This window comes from Phyllostomus discolor, chromosome 5 (assembly GCF_004126475.2).
Source record: "Phyllostomus discolor isolate MPI-MPIP mPhyDis1 chromosome 5, mPhyDis1.pri.v3, whole genome shotgun sequence".
In the NCBI taxonomy this organism is placed as follows: Eukaryota; Metazoa; Chordata; class Mammalia; order Chiroptera; family Phyllostomidae; genus Phyllostomus; species Phyllostomus discolor.
The window spans coordinates 122294199-122311672 of NC_040907.2; the positions used below are offsets into that span (position 1 = coordinate 122294199).

The 17474-nt window shown below is 38.2% G+C and overlaps 1 protein-coding gene across 2 annotated transcripts in view; it reads right to left on the reverse strand.

The window, feature by feature from the left end:
• Positions 1-4302: 4302 nt before the first annotated feature.
• ADK (adenosine kinase) overlaps positions 4303-17474 on the reverse strand; it is a 573035-nt gene continuing 559863 nt past the window's right edge. For both annotated transcript variants that reach the window (XM_028511304.2, XM_028511305.2), the window contains exon 11: positions 4303-5833. In XM_028511304.2, the coding sequence (XP_028367105.1) occupies positions 5709-5833 (125 nt within the window). In that variant the 3' untranslated portion in view covers positions 4303-5708. The remainder of the gene's footprint in view (positions 5834-17474) is intronic.

Consider the following 17474-nt stretch of genomic DNA (forward strand, 5'->3'; position numbering starts at 1 on the left):
AACAGTATGCCATAACTCAAGGACAAAGTACACATATCCCAATGAGTACTTCTTGTTACAAGAAAGATATGTGATCTGTGTGCATGTATTGGGTTGGCCAAAAAGTCCATTTCATTTTTTCTGTAAAATAAAATATGCATTTTCTTTTTCTCCAATAACTTTATTAATTGAATATATTTAGTATGCTGGCTATTACCTGCCATTGACTTCCAGTGGGTAGAGGCCAGGGGTGCTGCTAAACATCTCCTAGTGCATAAGACAGCCCCACAGCAAATAATTATTTGGCCAAAATGTCAGTAGCACCAAGAAGCTTTCTAAAGCACTTTCAACATGTTTTGATCAGTCACAGCACCTTCTCCATACACTGCACATATCTTTTTTGTGTGTGTTTCAGTTGCATTTTTACCTCTCTTGTTAATAAAGCATAATATAATGAAAATGTTGCATATTTTCTTTCAACTTCAATAATAAAATGGCTGCACAAAAATTCACCAATTTTGATGCGTTTTTTAAAAAATGCACACTGATAGGACAGCTGTCACAACACAATCTAACAAAATTGTTTCAAATGGAGTTAAAGACAACTAAGCAAGACTTCTGGCCAAGATGGAGCCATAGGTAGACACATTTTGCTTCCTTGCACAACCAAAAGAACAACAAAATTAAAAACAAAAATTAAGGAGAACTGCCAGAAAATTGAACTATATGGAGGTCCGACAACCAAGGAGTTAAAGAAGGAATATTCATCCAGACTGGTAAGAGGGGTGGAGATGGGCAACTGGGGCGAAGAGGATTTGTGGAAAGGTGGCAGCTGGTGGACCAGGTGTTCCCACATTTATGTGTGGATAAACTGGAATGACTGGGGAGTGAGACAGTCCATACAACCTAGGTTTCTAGCATGGAGAAATAAAGCCTCAACTCCTCTGGTTGTTAAAATCTATGGGGGTTGTGGCAGTGGGAGAAATTGCCAGCCTCACAGGAGAGTTTGTTGGAGAGATCCACAGGGTCCTAGAGCTTACCCTCCTGGAAATCAGTACCAGAAGGGCCCAACTGGCTTGTGGGTAGCGGGGGGAAGTGACTGAAAGCCAGCTGAGAGCCAAGTAAGTGGCATTGTTCCCTCTCAGACCCGTCCCCCACATATAGTGCCATAACCCAATGACGTGGGTTTTCCTGCTCTGGTAAACACCTAAGGCTCTGCCCCTTACTATGTAACAGGTGCACCAAGACAAAAAAATATGGTCCAAATGAAAAACAGATCAAAGCTCCAAACAGAACTAAGTGATGAAGGGACAGCCAACTTATAGGATGCTCACAGAACTGATTGAGCTCAGCTGCAAAATGAGGCTACCCAAAGTGAAATAAAGCGACATACACAGGGAACCAAGAGTGAAGGGAAGGGAACCAGGAGTTGAAGGGAAGGGAACTAGGACTCAAATCAACAACTTGGAACCAAGGAAAGAAACATCCAACCAGAACAGAATGAAGAAACAAGAATTCAAAAAAATGAGAAGAGGCTTAGGAACTCTCCGGGACAATTTTAAATGTTCCAACATTTTAATCATAGGGGTGCCAGAAAGAGGACGAGAAAGAAATTGAAAACTTATTTGAACAAATAATAAAGGAGAACTTCCTCAATCTGGCAAAGGAAATAGACTTCCAGGAAGTCCAGGAAGTTCAGAGTCCCAAAGATGTTGGACCCAAGGAGGAACACACCAAGGCACATCATAATTACATTACCCAAGATTAAAGATAAGTGGATAATCTTAAAAGCAGCAAGAGAAAAGGAGACAGTTCCCTACAAAGGAGTTGCCATAAAACTGTCAGCAGATTTCTCAGACGAAATCTTGCAGGCAAGAAGGGGTTAGAAAGAAGTATTTGAAGTCATGAAAAGCAAGGACCTACACCCAAGATTACTCTATCCAGCAAAGCTATCATTTAGAATGGAAGGGCAGATAAAGTGTTTTCCAGATAAGGTCAAGTTCAAGGAGTTTATCATCACTAAGCCCCTATTATAAGAAATGCTTAAGGGACTTATCTAAGAAAAAGATGATGAAAAAAAAAATAGAAACAGTAAGATGACAACAAAGGCACAACTATCAACAACTAAACCTAAAAAAAACAAGAACAAAAATGAACTAAGCAAACAACTAGAACAGGAACAGAATCACAGAAATGGAGATCACATGGAGGCTTATCAGCAGGAAGGGGGAGGGGGGAGAATGGGGAAAAAGGTACAGGGAATAAGAAGCATAGGTGGTAGGTACAAACTAGACAGGGGGAGGTTAAGAAGAGTATGGGAAATGGAGAAGCTGAAGAACTTGTATGTGCAACCTGTGGACATGAACTAGGGTATGGGAATGCTGGTGGGAAGAGGGTGCAGGGCAGAGGGGAATAAAGGGGATGAAAAAAAATGGGACAACTGTAATAGCATAGCCAATAAAAAAATATTAAAATAAAGACAACTAAGCACTACTAGAGCCACTGTACAAAAAAAACTAAACAAACTTTTTGGCCAGTCCAATAAGTACTACCAAATAAATAATTTGGAACCTCCTGTAAATACTATCTGAAAGGCCTAGTTGGTGAGTGGTACTTGATCGATAGTCTTAGGGTATGATATTTTCTCATCAAAAAATAAAAAAAAAGTAATAGCCCTGGCTGGCGTAGCTCAGTGGATGAGTGTGGGCTGAGAACCAAAGTGTCGCAGGTTCGATTCCCAGCCAGGGTACATGCCTGGGATGTAGGCCATAACCTCCAGCAACCGCACATTGATGTTTCTCTCTCTCTCTCTCTCTCTCTCCCCCTCCCTCCCTTCCCTCTCTAAAAATAAATAAATAGCCCTGGCTGGCGTAGCTCAGTGGATGAGTGTGGGCTGCGAATCAAAGCATCGCAGGTTCGATTCCCAGTCAGGGCACATGCCTGGGTTGCAGGCCATGGCCCCCAGCAACTGCACATTGATGTTTCTCTCTCTCCCTCTCTCTTTCTCCCTCCCATCCCTCTCTAAAAATAAATAAATAAAATCTTAACAAAAATAAATAAAATCTTAAAAAAAATTAAAAAAATTAAAAAGTAGAAAAATGTTTATCAGTGTCCTTCCTAATTATCTATGAGAAAGACATTCTGTAGTAGTTTAAAAATGATAAAGATATAAGTCAAACTAATGTTTTCATGAGAGACAAAGTTGGAGGAGTCACATTACCTGATTTCAAAGCTTAGTCAAAGCTCCAGGAATCACGACAGTCTGGACTGGCTCAAGGACAGACAAGCAGACCAATGGAATGGAACTGAAAGCTCAGAAATAAAACCTTACATTTATGGCCAGCTCATTCTTGACAAGGGTGCCAAGACAATTCAATAGTGGAGAAAATAATCTTTATAATAAAGTGCAGGGACAGATGAATATTCATATGCAAGATAATTAATTTAGACCCCCTCCCTCGCATACATACAAAGTAAACTCCGAATGGATCAGGGACTTTAATGCAAGAGCCAAAACTATAAACCTCTCAGAAGACAATGTAGGTATAATTCTTTGTGACCCTGGATATGGCATGATTTGTTAGATATGAAACCATAAACCCACTTGACAAAAAATATATAAATTAGACTTTATACCAATTAAAACATTTGTGCTTCAAAGGGTACTATGAAGAAAGTATAAACACAACCCACAGAATAGAAATACAAGTATTTGTAAACCATATGTCTAATAGTATATATATCTACAATATATAAAGGATGCTTACAACTCAACAATAAAAGCACAAAGAAGGGATCTGAACTGACATGTTTCCAAAGGAAAATATAAGTGGCACATGAAAAGGTGCTCAATGTCATTAGTCATTAGGGAAATGAAAATTGAGCCAATGAGATGTCACTTTATACTCTTTGGCTATAATCAAACAGGTAATAGCCAACCATCGTGAAGATGTAAAGGAACTGGAACCCTCAAACCTTGCTTTGAGAAGGGAAAGGCGTTTGGCAGCTTCTCAGAAAGTTAAACAAGGTCAACACGTGATCCAGCAGTTCTATTCCTAGGTGTATCCCCTGTCCCCAAATTGAAAACATTGAGTCCATACAAAAAATTTGTACAGTAATGTTGATAGCAGCATTATTCATAATAGCCAAGGTGTTAACCCAAATTCCTTCAACTGATGAATGAATAAACAAAAGGTGGTAAGTCTATACAATGGAATATTATTTGGCAAAAAAAAAAAAAGAGATGAAGTACTGATACATGCCACAAAACGGATGAACCTTGAACACATGCTAAGTGAAAGAAGACGGACAAAAGAACACACATTATGTAACTCCATTTTAATGAATGTCCAAATAGGCAAATTTATAGAGGCAAAAAATAGATTAGTAGTTGCCAGGGGATGGGAATGGGGTAAATTGGGATGTACAGGGTTTCTTTTGGGGGGGTTCTTGATTTAGATAATGGTTATGGCTGCACAATTTTGCGAACATACTAAAATCACTAATTTGCATACTTTAAAATGGAAAATTTTATGCCATATGAATTATATTTCAATATTCAGAAAAGTCAAGCAAGCATGGACCTTAAAGTTTACCTAAACATAAAACAAAACAAAAACTTGAACCCTTTTCTGTGGTTTAGTTTTATAAATATCTTTTTCTTCTTCAACAATAATCATTATGATAAAAATAGCAGGCATTCATTAAGCACTTATTAGGCATTGTACCAAGCATTTTATAATCGGATTTCTCTCTCAAATCATCTCAATGACCTTGACCATGGGGTCATTATCCCATTTTACAAAAAGGAAACTGAAGCTGAAAGAGACTGAGTAATTTGACCAAGATCATATAGAGGTGATTAAGTCTGATTCCACAGGTTCTATTATACATCTATCTATTTTGTCTTCCTTAAAACAGTGACTTACTGGTCTCCAATACTGTTATTTTTCAATGTATTATGTTGTTCTTTCTATCCCAGTACCAAATTTGATATCATTTCAGGGCCCAGTATTAAATAATGATCTTTCTTCCTTAGCTTGTTGAGCACAGGAAGACAACAGAAGAAATTCCCATATGACAAGTTTTTATCTGTATCAAATTACAGAGTACCATAAGTAAATATAAGATTATGATTAGAATATTCTAATATAACTTATAATTGGCAAGTTATTTAATTATTAAAGTTTATTTCATTATGCACTGAAGAAATTATTTGGCATAACTTGGCAAGATAAATATTTCTGTACCTTATTTATGTGTACATGTGGTACATATATGTATGGTGTGCATATGTACACACACATCTCTAAATTAATATACTTGTATAAAAAGCTAAAGATTAATGTATTAGGATTAATTCCTTTAAAAATGTCTGTTATATTAAATTGCATCTGCATTCAAAGCAGAAATGTAAAAAACCTGATCGATATGCTAAATACACATGAATTTACAAAGTAATTGAAATGAAATAAACATTTCTACTGAAATGTTATATTCCTGTTTAATTGACATTTAAGTGGCACTATCACACTAAGGAAATAAACATCATTTTTTTAGTTTGTTGAGAGAATAAAGAGTCTACTGAGCATTACTATATCTGCTAAATTAAGAATGAACATTATATAGGAAAGGATGGCAGGTAATTTTCTTCTTTATTAATATGGGAATTCTCAGGAAGCAGTCAGGGCAGTGTCTGTACTCCTGGGCCTGGGTTTCCTGCTCTTCCATCAGTGGAAGTCTGGCTTCTCAGGAAAGGTGCAGCCAGTTCGCTTAATTATGACGTTTGCAGCATAGTGGCCAGCTCGGATGCACTCAGTCAGGGGCTTCTCAGAGACCAGCTGAGACAGGAAACCTGAAACAGAGACGAAGGGAAGAACATGAGCACTGGGTAGCAGCTCAGAAATGTCACTGAGTCAGACCAGAAAATGGTCTATATGCCTACCCCAGTCTTCAGTCTGTTATGGAGATCTTCCCCCAAACACCACAAGCTTTCCCTAGTATTTCTTTTAAAGAGCTCAACGCGGGACATGACAACTAACTATCTAAGCTTACATTATTATTCTTTCTCCTTTAGCTTTGACATTAAAAGATTGAGATTAAGAAATACTAGCCAGCCTGGTTGGCATAGCTCAGTGGATTGAGCATAGGCCGTGAACCAAAGTGTTGCAGGTTCGATTCCCAGTCAGGGCACATGCCTGGGTTGTAGGTCATGGCCCCCAGCAACTTCACATTGATGTTTCTCTCTCTCTCTCTCTCTCTCCCTCCCTTCCCTCTCTAAAAAAAAAATACTAGCTAAATAATATTTTCTTGGGTCTTTACAGCTGAGAAGTTATTACTTATCCTTTTCCCTATTTCTTTGGATTCCCTCTGTACTGTTGTTATTCCAAGAATGTTATTTTGGACAAAATGCTATCATCTAGATGTCTAAGTATAAACTTAGGAGTTGAAAAATAAAGGACAGCCCTGACTGGCCAGGCTCAGTGCGTTGGGCATCATCCTGCAAATGGAAAGGTTGACGGTTCGATTCCCTAGAGCACATGACTGGATTGAGGCAACCTATCAATGTTTATCTTGCACACTGATGTTTCTCTTTCTCTCACCCTCACATCCCCTCTCTCTAAAAATAAAATAAATAAAAGTCTTAAAAATATTTTTAAAAGTTATTGAAGGACTTTACATTTCTCTTTCACTCCCAGAAGCAAGAGTGAAGTAATTTGTATAGTTAAGCACCATGGACCAGCTTGATACTAAAATAAATATAATAAGGTGGAAAACAGTATTGAGGACTTCTGCTTCTGACCAAGATGAACAAAAGGAACCAGATTTACTCTTCTCCAGAAACAACTAAAATAAAGACAAAGTATATGAAACAAAGATTTTCTTTTTTCTTTTTTTTTTTACAGTTTTCTCCCCCCTACTCCCGTTCCAGCCCCTCCACCCAACCCTCCCCCCTTCCCCCCATTACCCCCCACCCCTAGTTTTTGTCCATGTGTCCTCCAAATTTGTTCCTGTAATCCCTACCCATTCCCCCCTGAAATTCCCTCTTCTCTCCCCTCTGGCCACTGTCAGACTATCCCCTATTTCAGTGTCTTTGGTTATATTTTGCTAGTTTTTTGTTTTGTTTTGTTTTGTTGTTTAGATTCCTGTTAAAGGTGATATCATGTGGTATTTGTCTTTCACTGCCTGGCTTGAAACAAAGATTTTCAATTACTGTACATCAGCCACGAACAACCGGTGAAAGAAGGACAGATGAGGAAAACCGTAAAATTGCTCTAACTTACTCCCAAGAGTTCCCAGGCCACAACAGGGGGAGGAACAACCCAGGCAGAGCTCGGCAGTTCCACCGAGTTGGACAGATGGAAGGGGGAGTCCAAATAGGACAAAGCTGAGTATCTAGGCAGACTGGTCAGGAAAAAAGAGACATGACATAAATCACCGATGCTGGGAATAAGAGAAGTGCTATCATTATAGAATCTACACTCTGAAAGGATAATAAGGAGACATTTTTAACAACGTTATACCACTCGATTTGACAAATTAGATGAAATCGACAAATTCCTGGAAAGATGCAAGCTATCAAAACTCACGCAGGAAGAAATAGATAACCCGAAGAGCCTGTATCAGTCCAATACATTGATTTTTGTAGTTAAAAAGTTTCCTATAAAGAAAATTTCAGGTCTAGAGGGTGTCACAAATATATAAGGAAAAACTAACATCAATGCTATACACATACTTCAGAAATACTTCAGAAGGAGTTGGGAGGAAATACTCTGAGAATTAATTTGAAGCCAGAATTATTCTGGTAACATAATCACAAAATATGCAAATATTATAAAGAAAATTTTAGCATATCAAATCCAATAGTTTATTTTAAAAGATCATAAATTATGATCAGGTGTAATTTATCCTAGGAATGTAAGTTTAACATTCAAAAAAACATCAATTAATGGCCCAGGCTGGGTGGCTCAGTTGGTCAGAGCATTGTCCCAATAGGTCAAGGTTGAGGGTTCGATCCTCAGCCAGGGCAGATACAAGAATCAACCAGTGAATGCATAAAATAAGTGGAACAACAAACTCATGTATGTGTGTGTCTCTTTCCCCTTCCTTTCTCTCTAAAAATCAATAAATAAAATTTAAAAAAAACAATGCAATTTACCATATTAACTAAGACAATCACAGGATCACCCCAATGATACTGAAAAAACATTTCACAAAATCCAACATCCATTGCTAATTAAAACTTTCAGCAAACTAGGAAGAAAAGGAAACTTCCTCAACCCAGTAAAGGGCATTACTGAAAAACTTACAGTTAATATCATTCTTAATGTTTGATGATATAATGTTTTCCCCTTAGGATTAAGAACAAGGCAAGAATGTTCTTAAGAATACTCTTAAACACTGTACTTGAGACTCTAGCCAGTGCAACAGGCAAAAAATAAATAAATAAATAAAAGGCATAAAGATTGAAATAGAAGCAAAACTGTCTTTATATGCAAATGGCAAGACTGTCTATGTCTTTGGTTCTCAGCAGCAGGCAATCCTGCCCCCAGGGCACATCCGGCAATGTCTGCAACCCGTTTTGTCTGTCGTACCTGGGGCCCAAGTGCTGCTGGCATCTAGAGCCTAGGAATGCTGCCAAATACCCTGTAACCCCAGTAATGCCCACATTGGGGAAAACCTGGTCTACGCAGAAAATCTTATGGAAAAAAAGTTCTAGAAAACAAGTTATGACTTCTGGCCAAGATGGAGGGGTACGTAGACACACTGTGCCTCCTTGCACAACCAAAAGAAAGACAACAACAACTTAAAAACAGAAAACCAACCAGAACTGGCAGAAAAGAGAACTGTATGGAAGTCTGACAATAAAGAAATTTAAGAAGAAACATTCATCCAGACTGGTAGGAGGAGTGCAGATAGGCAGACAGGTAGAGAGGACTTGCAAGCAAGGTGGTAACTGGTGGAGGGCAGTCCCACATCTGTATGCAGATAAACCGGGAGGAACAACTGGGGAACGAGACGGACAGCACAACCCAGGGTTCCAGCGCAGGGAAATAAAGCCTCAAACCTCTGATTGAAAACACCTGTGGGGCTTGAGGCGGCAGCAAGAGAAACTCCCAGTCTCACAAGAGAGTTTGTTGGAGAGACCCACAGGGTCCTAAAATGTGCACAAACCCACCCACCCAGGAATCAGCACCAGAAGGGCCCACTTTGCTTGTGGGTAGCAGGAGAAGTGACTGAAAACTGTCAGAGAGCCCAGCAAGTGCCATTGTTCCCTCTTGGACCCCTCCCCCACATACAGTGTCACAAACCAGCAACATGGGTTTCCTGCCCTGGTGAACTCCTAGGCTCAACCCCTTGCTGTGTGACAGGTAAGTCAAGAGAAAAAAAAATGGCCCAAATGAAAGAACAGATCAAAGCTCCAAAAATATACAACTAAGCAACGAAGAGATAGCCAGCCTATCAGATGCACAGTTCAAAACACTGGTAATCAGGATGCTCAAAGAATTGGTTGAGCATGGTTGTAAGTTGGATGAAAAAATGAAGACTATGCTAAGTGAAATAAAGGAAAATGTACAGGAAACCAACAGTGATGGGAAGGAAACTGGGACTCAAATCAACAGTGTGGACCAGAAGGAAGAAATAAACATTCAACTAGAACAGAATAAAGAAACAAGAATTCAGAAAAATGAGGAGAGGCTTAGGAACCCTCAGGACATCTTTAAACGTTCCACCATCCGAATTATAGGGGTACCAGAAGGAGAAGAGGAAGAGCAACAAGTGGAAAAGTTACTTGAACAAATAATAAAGGAGAACTTCCCCAATCTGGCAAAGGAAATAAACTTCCAGGAAGTACAGGAAGCTCAGAGAGTCCCAAAGAAGTTGGACTCAAGGAGGAACACACCAACACACATCATAATTAACTTACCCAAGATAAAAGAGAAGGAGAGAATCTTAGAAGCAACAAGGGATAAGGAGACAGTAATCTACAAAGGAGTTCCCATAAAACTGTCAGCTGATTTTTCAAAAGAAACCTTGCAGGCAAGAAGGAGCTGGAAAGAAGTATTTGAAGTCATGAAGGGCAAGGACCTACATCCAAGATTCCTCTATCCAGCAAAGCTTTCATTTAGAATGGAAGGGTAGGTCAAGTGCTTCCAGATAAGGTCAAGTTAAAGGAGTTCATCATCACTAAGCCCTTATTATATGAAATGCTAAAGGGATTTATCTAAGAAAAATAAGATAAAAGCTATGAACAGTAAAATGACAGCAAACTCATAGTTATTAACAACCACACTTAAAACAAAAACAAAAACAAACCAAGCAAAAAACTAAAACAGGAACAGAATCACAGAAAAGGAGATCACATGGAGTGAGGGGGGAGAGGGGGAAAAAGGTACAAAGAATAAGTAGCATAAATGGTAGGTAGAAAATAGGTAGAGGGAGGTTAAGAATAGTATGGGAAATGTAGAAGCCAAAGAACTTATATGTATGACCCATGGGCATGAACTAAAGGGGGAGAATGTGGGTGGGAGGGGGTATACAGGGCAGAGGGGAATAAAGAGGGTGAAATGGGACAACTGTAATAGCATAATCAATAAAATATATTTTTTAAAAAATTACTAAGTAAATTTGTTAAAGGTGAGAATAGAAGATCATTATATAAAAGCCAAATGAATTTCCATACTAGTAATGTGTGTATATACAGCAATTGTATATACTAGCAATGAACAATTAGAAAATGATACTAAAAATACTGTTTACCATACCATCAAATATGGAAAAACCTACTGATACATCTAACAAAAGTTGTGTATGCCCTGCATACTGAAAATGGCAAAATATGCTGAGAGAAATAAAAGAAATTTAAATAAATAGAGATATAAAGTATTCATAGATCAGAAGATTCAACATTGTTATCAGGCCCTGGCTGGAGGGCTCAGCTGGCAGGAGCATTGCCCTGTATGCCAAAAGGTCATGAGTTTGATCCCTGGTTGGGGCACGTTTGGGAGGTAACTGATTGATATATTTCTCTCTCCTTCTCTCCCTTCCTTTCTCTCTAAAATGAATAAATATCTTCTCAGGTGAGGATAAAAAAAATACTGTTATCAATTCTACAGAAATTTTTCTACTGATTCAAAATACCAGTCAAAATTCCAGTAAGATTTGCATATAGAAATGAATAAGCTGATTCTAAAATTTATGTGGAAATGCAAAGGATTTAGATTAGTCAAAACACAAATCTGAAAAAGACTACTTGCTTTAAAACTTACAGAACTAAAGGAGTTGAGACACTGTGGTGTTGGCACAAAGACAGACACAGATCAACTGAACGGAGACCCCAGATATAAATCTACTCTGTACAGTCAGTTGCTTTTTGACAAAGGCATCAAAGCAAGCCAATGGGGAAATGATAATCTTTTAAACCAATGGTCTTAGAACAGCCATATGTAAAGAAAACAAAAACTTCAATCCTTACCTCATATCATGTGCAAAAATTAACTTGAAAGTGATCATAGATCTAAATATAAGAGCTGAAAATATAAAACTCTGAGAAAAAAACAAGAAAAAAATCAGTGCTTTTGAATTTGCCAAAGGTACTAAGACATAAAAAAAATACAAACTTTTACAAAAGAAACATAATTTGGACTTTGCCAAATTGAATACTTTCATACCTCAAAAACAAGAAACAACCCAACAAAAAATGGGCAAGAGTGTCAAAGAAACACTTTAGCAAAGAAGGTGAAGAGATGCAGAAAAACCACAGTGAGATACCACTTCACACCATTAATAATGGCCATCATAAACAAAGCAACAAACAAGTTTTGGAGAAGATGCAAAGAAAAGGGAACCCTAGTGTACTGGGAATGCAGACTGGTGCAGCCACTGTGGAAAACAGTAGAATTTCCTCAGAGAATTAAAAATGGAACTGCCTTTTGACCCAGCAATTCCGCTGCTGGGATTATATCCTAAGAAAACTGAAGCACCAATCCAAAAGAACTATGCACCCCAATGTTCATAGCAGCACAACTTATAATAGCCAAGTGCTGGAAGCAACCTAAATGCCCATCAGTAAATGAGTGGATCAAAAAACTATGGTACCTTTACACAATGGAATACTATGCAGCAGAAAGAAGGAAGGAGCCCCTACCCTTTGTGACAGCATGGATGGGACTGGAGAGCATTATGCTAAGTGAAATAAGCCAGGCAGTGAAAGACAAATACCATATGATCTCACCTTTAACTGGAACACAATCAACAAAAGAAAAAAGCAAGCAAAATATAACCAGAGACATTGAAATTAAGAATAATCTGACAGTAACCAGAGGGGAGGGGGGAGGGGACAATGGGGAGAAGGGTTTTCAGGAACTGCTGTAAAGGACACATGGACAAAACCAAGGGGGAGGGTGGAAGCAAGGGAGGGAGGTGGGTTTGACTGGGGTGGGGGAGAGTGGTGGGTGGAAAATGCAGACGACTGTAATTGAACAACAATAAAGTAATTTAAAAAAAGAGATGCCAAATAATCACATGATATTCACCATCCTATTCATTAGAAAATGGCACAGCTAGATACCACTGCCCACTCACTAGAGCACTGGCTACTCCAAGTGCTGGCATGGGCATGGACCAACTGGAACACTACTATACTGACCACTGGAATATAAAATGATAAGATCACTTTGGAAAACTATTTTTCAGTGTCTTAAAGGGGTTAAACATGCACCTATCATATGACCCAGTTACTTTATTTCTAGGTATTTAACCCGAGGTAAATGAAAGCATACATCCACACAAATAAGTGCAGATGAGTATGCACAGCAGCTTTAGCTGTGATAGCTCCAAACCGGAAACAATCGAAATTGGCACAGGAAGGGGTAGGGCGATCAGGCGCATAACGGTTGTGTTCATAGCAAGGCTTCACAGATGTAGACCTATGTCAACATTTGTAATATTGTACACTTTAAATATGTGCACTTTTTGTATGTCAATTATACTGTAAAAATACTATAAAAAAAGAAGAAAAGTGTTGTACAAGTAACATGCATCTTATTAGGTAGAATCTGGGACTACCTCCCCTCTGGAGGAAACCTGAGCTGCTGCAGCAGTACTCCAATACTCAGAGGGACAGATGATGATGATGAGAAACCGCTCTGTAGCCAGGCTTCGAGGCCTTCCCGCTCGGCTGTGGGCAGCCTGGGGGGTGGGGGTGGGTGGAGGTTAATTGAGAAGCTGTGGTATAATGACCTGTAGAGAACATTATAACAGATTTATGTCCTTTCTCTTGTACCATTCTGCCCACACAGGTTTTTTTCCCTGTCAGATTTGGGAAATGCTCTGTATCAGATAAAATAAGTAAGTATTCCCAACCAAAGAATAAAATTAATTTGGTAAATGGAGTGATGTATTTTGAAGACATTTGCTTAGAATGTGAAATCACTCTCTCAAGGGGTTTAGTAAGAGCATTTTATCACTGAGTGTTCAGGTAACAGTCAAAGGTCAATATTAACTTTCAGCCAAACTGTGAGACTAAATGCACAGCCCACCACAGTGAATGGAGCAGATGCCAAATTCAGAGTCAGATCAGCTTACAATGGAAACACGTCTATTAGGGGCCTTATAAGCAACATCTGTTTTCCTCATTCCTCCTGGTATAATCTTTGTGAGAAAAGGAAAAGTGCGTGTTTATGAAATATTTTTGGGAAGCACAGGCACCAGCATCGTCTCTCTAAGAGAACAGCTAGCTGATGACTGAAGGCAAGAACTCTGGAGAAACATCTGCTTTGACAACTGGAAAACCTGGAAGCAGAAAAAAGCTAAGACTTTTGTCCCAGGTGAATATCAGTTTTTCAATAATCTATTTTTAAAAACCAACTGAGATGAACTACAGATGGTACATAATCAATTATAATTGGAACCTGTAGTTGATGTGAATCTTAAAAGTTGTGTAAAATGGTTTAAATAAACAAAGGGAGCTTATAGTTGAAGAATCACAGAGAACCTTTTATAACTAAACAACTCCAAGATAATTTTTTTATTATGTAAAATATATATAACCTAAAATTTACCATTTTAACCATCTCAGTATATTCATGCCATTAAATATATTTTGCAATGTTGTGTAACTATTACCTCTATCAATTTCCAGAACTTGCCCAACACTCCCCAAAACTCCATACTAATTAAACAATAACTCTCCATTTCCCTCTACTTCTGGCCACTGGTAACTGCTATTCTACTTTCTATCTCTCTGAGTTTGCCTGTTCTAGGTACTCATGTGAGTAGGATCATACCACTATTTGTCTGTTTGTGTCTGGCTTATTTCACCTAGCATAATTTTACCAATATAATCTTTTTTAAAACAAACTGAGTTAGATCCTTATTTTACCTCTTTTTTTTTAAAGATTTTATTTATTTATTTTTAGAGAGGGAAGGGAGGGAGAAAGAGAGAGAGAGAGAAACATCAATGTGTGGTTGCTGGAGGTCATGGCCTGCAACCCAGGCATGTAGCCTGACTGGGAATTGAACCTGCGACACTTTGGTTCGCAGCCTGTGCTCAATCCACTGAGCTACGCCAGCCAGGGCTCCAATATAATTTTTTAAGTTTATATTTTTAATTATTAGCTGGTATAAAGTGTTAAAAACATTTGGAAGTAATTTCAAATTCAGAAAAGTTGCAAGATTAAAAATACTACAAAAAGCACCCATTTATCTTTCATCCAGATGTTTTTATTATTAACATTTTGCTCCTTTTGTGTACATATATTTTCTTTATGAAATTCCCTCCCCCAAACTATTGAGAACAAGTTTGCATTTATCATGTCTCTTTTAAATATCTTGCTGTGTCTTTCCTGAGAATGAGGTTATTCTCTTACATAACCACAGCCATCAATTTCTTTAACACTGTTATAATACTGTTATCTAATCTACTGTCCATATTGCAATGGCCCAATAATGTCCTTTACAGCATATTTTCCCCCTAGAATAGGATCTACTCTAAGATTTATTGTATTTTTAGTGTTCTTTAATCTTGAACATTTCCTCAGTCTTTCTCTGACTTTTGTGACAGGAATATTTTTGAAGAATATAGTCATCTTTTACTCTTTCTTTAATACAGTGATTCTCATTTTGGGTTTATCTGATATTTCATCATGATTAAATTCAGATTATGCATTCCATTATGAATAAGGAGGCGCAGATTCCAAAATACTAGAAAAACTATTTTTTAAATTTTTGAATATTTTTTATTGTTGTTCAAGTAGTTTTCTGCCTTTTACCCCACCCTTCCCCACCATACCAGCTCTCCCCACCCCCAACTTGTTATGTCCATGTGTCCTTTATAATGGTTCCTGCAAACCCTTCACCCTTTTCCCCTATAATCCCCTCCCCTCTCCCCTCTGGTCACTGTCAGCGGGTTTTCAATTTCAGCGTCTAGTTATACTTTGCTTGCTTGTTTGTTTTGTTGATTAGGTTCCAGGTAAAGGTGAGATCATATGGTATTTGTTTTTCACTGCCTGGCTTATTTCACTTAGCATAATGCTCTCCAGTCCCATCCATGCTGTCACAAAGGGTAGGAGCTCCTTTCTTTCTGCTGTGTAGAATTCCATTGTGTAAAGGTACCATAGATTTTTGATCCACTCATTTACTGATGGGCATTTAGGTTGCTTCCAGCACTTGGCTATTATAAGTTGTGCTGCTATGAACATTGGGATGCATAGTTCTTTTGGATTGGTGCTTCAGTGTTCTTAGGATATAATCCCAGCAGGGGAATTGCTAAGTCAAAAGGCAGTTCCATTTTTGGTCTTCTGAGGAAATGTCAAACTGTTTTCCACAGTGGCTGCGCCAGTCTGCATTCCAAGTACACTAGGGTTCCCTTTTCTTTGCATCTTCTCCAAAACTTGTTTGTTGCTTTGTTTATGATGGCCATTATTAATGGTGCGAAGTGGTATCTCATTGTGATTTTAATTTGCATCTCTCTGATAGCTAGCAATACTGAGCATCTTTTCGTATGTCTCTGGACCCTCTGTATGTCCTCCTTGGAGAAGTGTCTGTTCAAGTCCTTTGCCCATTTTTTAATTGGGTTGCTTGTCTTCTTAGAGTAGAGCTGTGTGAGTTCTTCATATATTTCAGAGATCAAACCCTTGTCTGAGGTATCATTGGCAAATATGTTTTTCCATACAGTTGGTTCTCTTTTTATTTTAATACTGTTTTCTTTAGCTGTGCAGAAGCTTTTTATTTTGATGAGATCCCATTTGTTTATTCTTTCCTTTATGTCCCTTGCTCTAGTGGACATATCCCTGAAAAAATTGCTGCATGGAATATCTGAGATTTTCCTGCCTATGTTCTGCTCTAGGACTTTAATGGTGTCATGACTTATATTTAAATCTTTTATCCACCTTGAGTTTATTTTTGTGTATGTTGTAAGTTGGTGATTGAGTTTCTTTTTTTGCATGTAGCTGTCCAGCTCTCCCAACACCATTTGTTGAAGAGGCTATTCTTACTCCATTTTATGCTGCTGCCCCATTTGTTGAATATTAATTGACCAGAGACTTGGGTTTATTTATGGGCTCTCTGTTCTGTTCCATTGGTCCATGTGTCTGTTCTTATGCCAGTACCACAATGTTTTGATTACAATGGCCTTGTAATATAGTTTGATATCAGGTATTGGGATCCCTCCTCCTTTGCTCTTCTTTCTCAAAATTGCTGTGACTACTTGGGGTTGTTCATGGTTTCATATGAATTTTTGAAGTGTTTGTTTTATGCCTGTGAAATATGTCATTGGTATTTTAGTAGGGATTGCACTGAATGTATAAATTGCTTTGGGTTGTATGGACATTTTGATGATGTTAATTCTTCCAGTCCATGAACACAGTATACGCTTTCATTTATTTGTGTCTTCCTTGATTTCTTTCTTCAGTGTTGTGTAGTTGTCTGAGTATAGGTCTTTTACCTCCTTGGTTAGGTTTATTCCTAGGTATTTTATTTTTCTTGTTGCTATATCAAATGGGATTTTTTTTCCTGATTTCTGCTTCTGCTGCTTCATTGCTGGTATATAAAAATGCCTTTGATTTCTGGATATTGACTTTGTATCCCGCTGTTTTGCCAAATTCATTGATTAGATCGAACAGTTTTTTGGTGGACTGTGTAAGATTTTCTGTGTACACTATCATGTCATCTGCAAACAATGACAGTTTTGTTGCCTCTTTTCCATTTTGGGTGCCTTTTATTTCCTTTTCTTGTCTAATTGCTGTGCCTAGGCCTTTCAATACTATGTTGAATAGAAGTGGTGAAAGTGGACAACCTTGTCTTGTTCCTGATCTTAGTGGGAAAGATTTCAGTTTTTGCCTATTGAGTATGATGTTGGCTGTAGGTCTCTCATATATGGTCTTTATTATGTTGAGGAATGTTCCCTCTATTCCCACTTTGCTGAGTGTTTTTCTCATAAATGGGTGCTGTACCTTAGCAGATGCTTTTCCCACATCTATTGATACGATCATGTT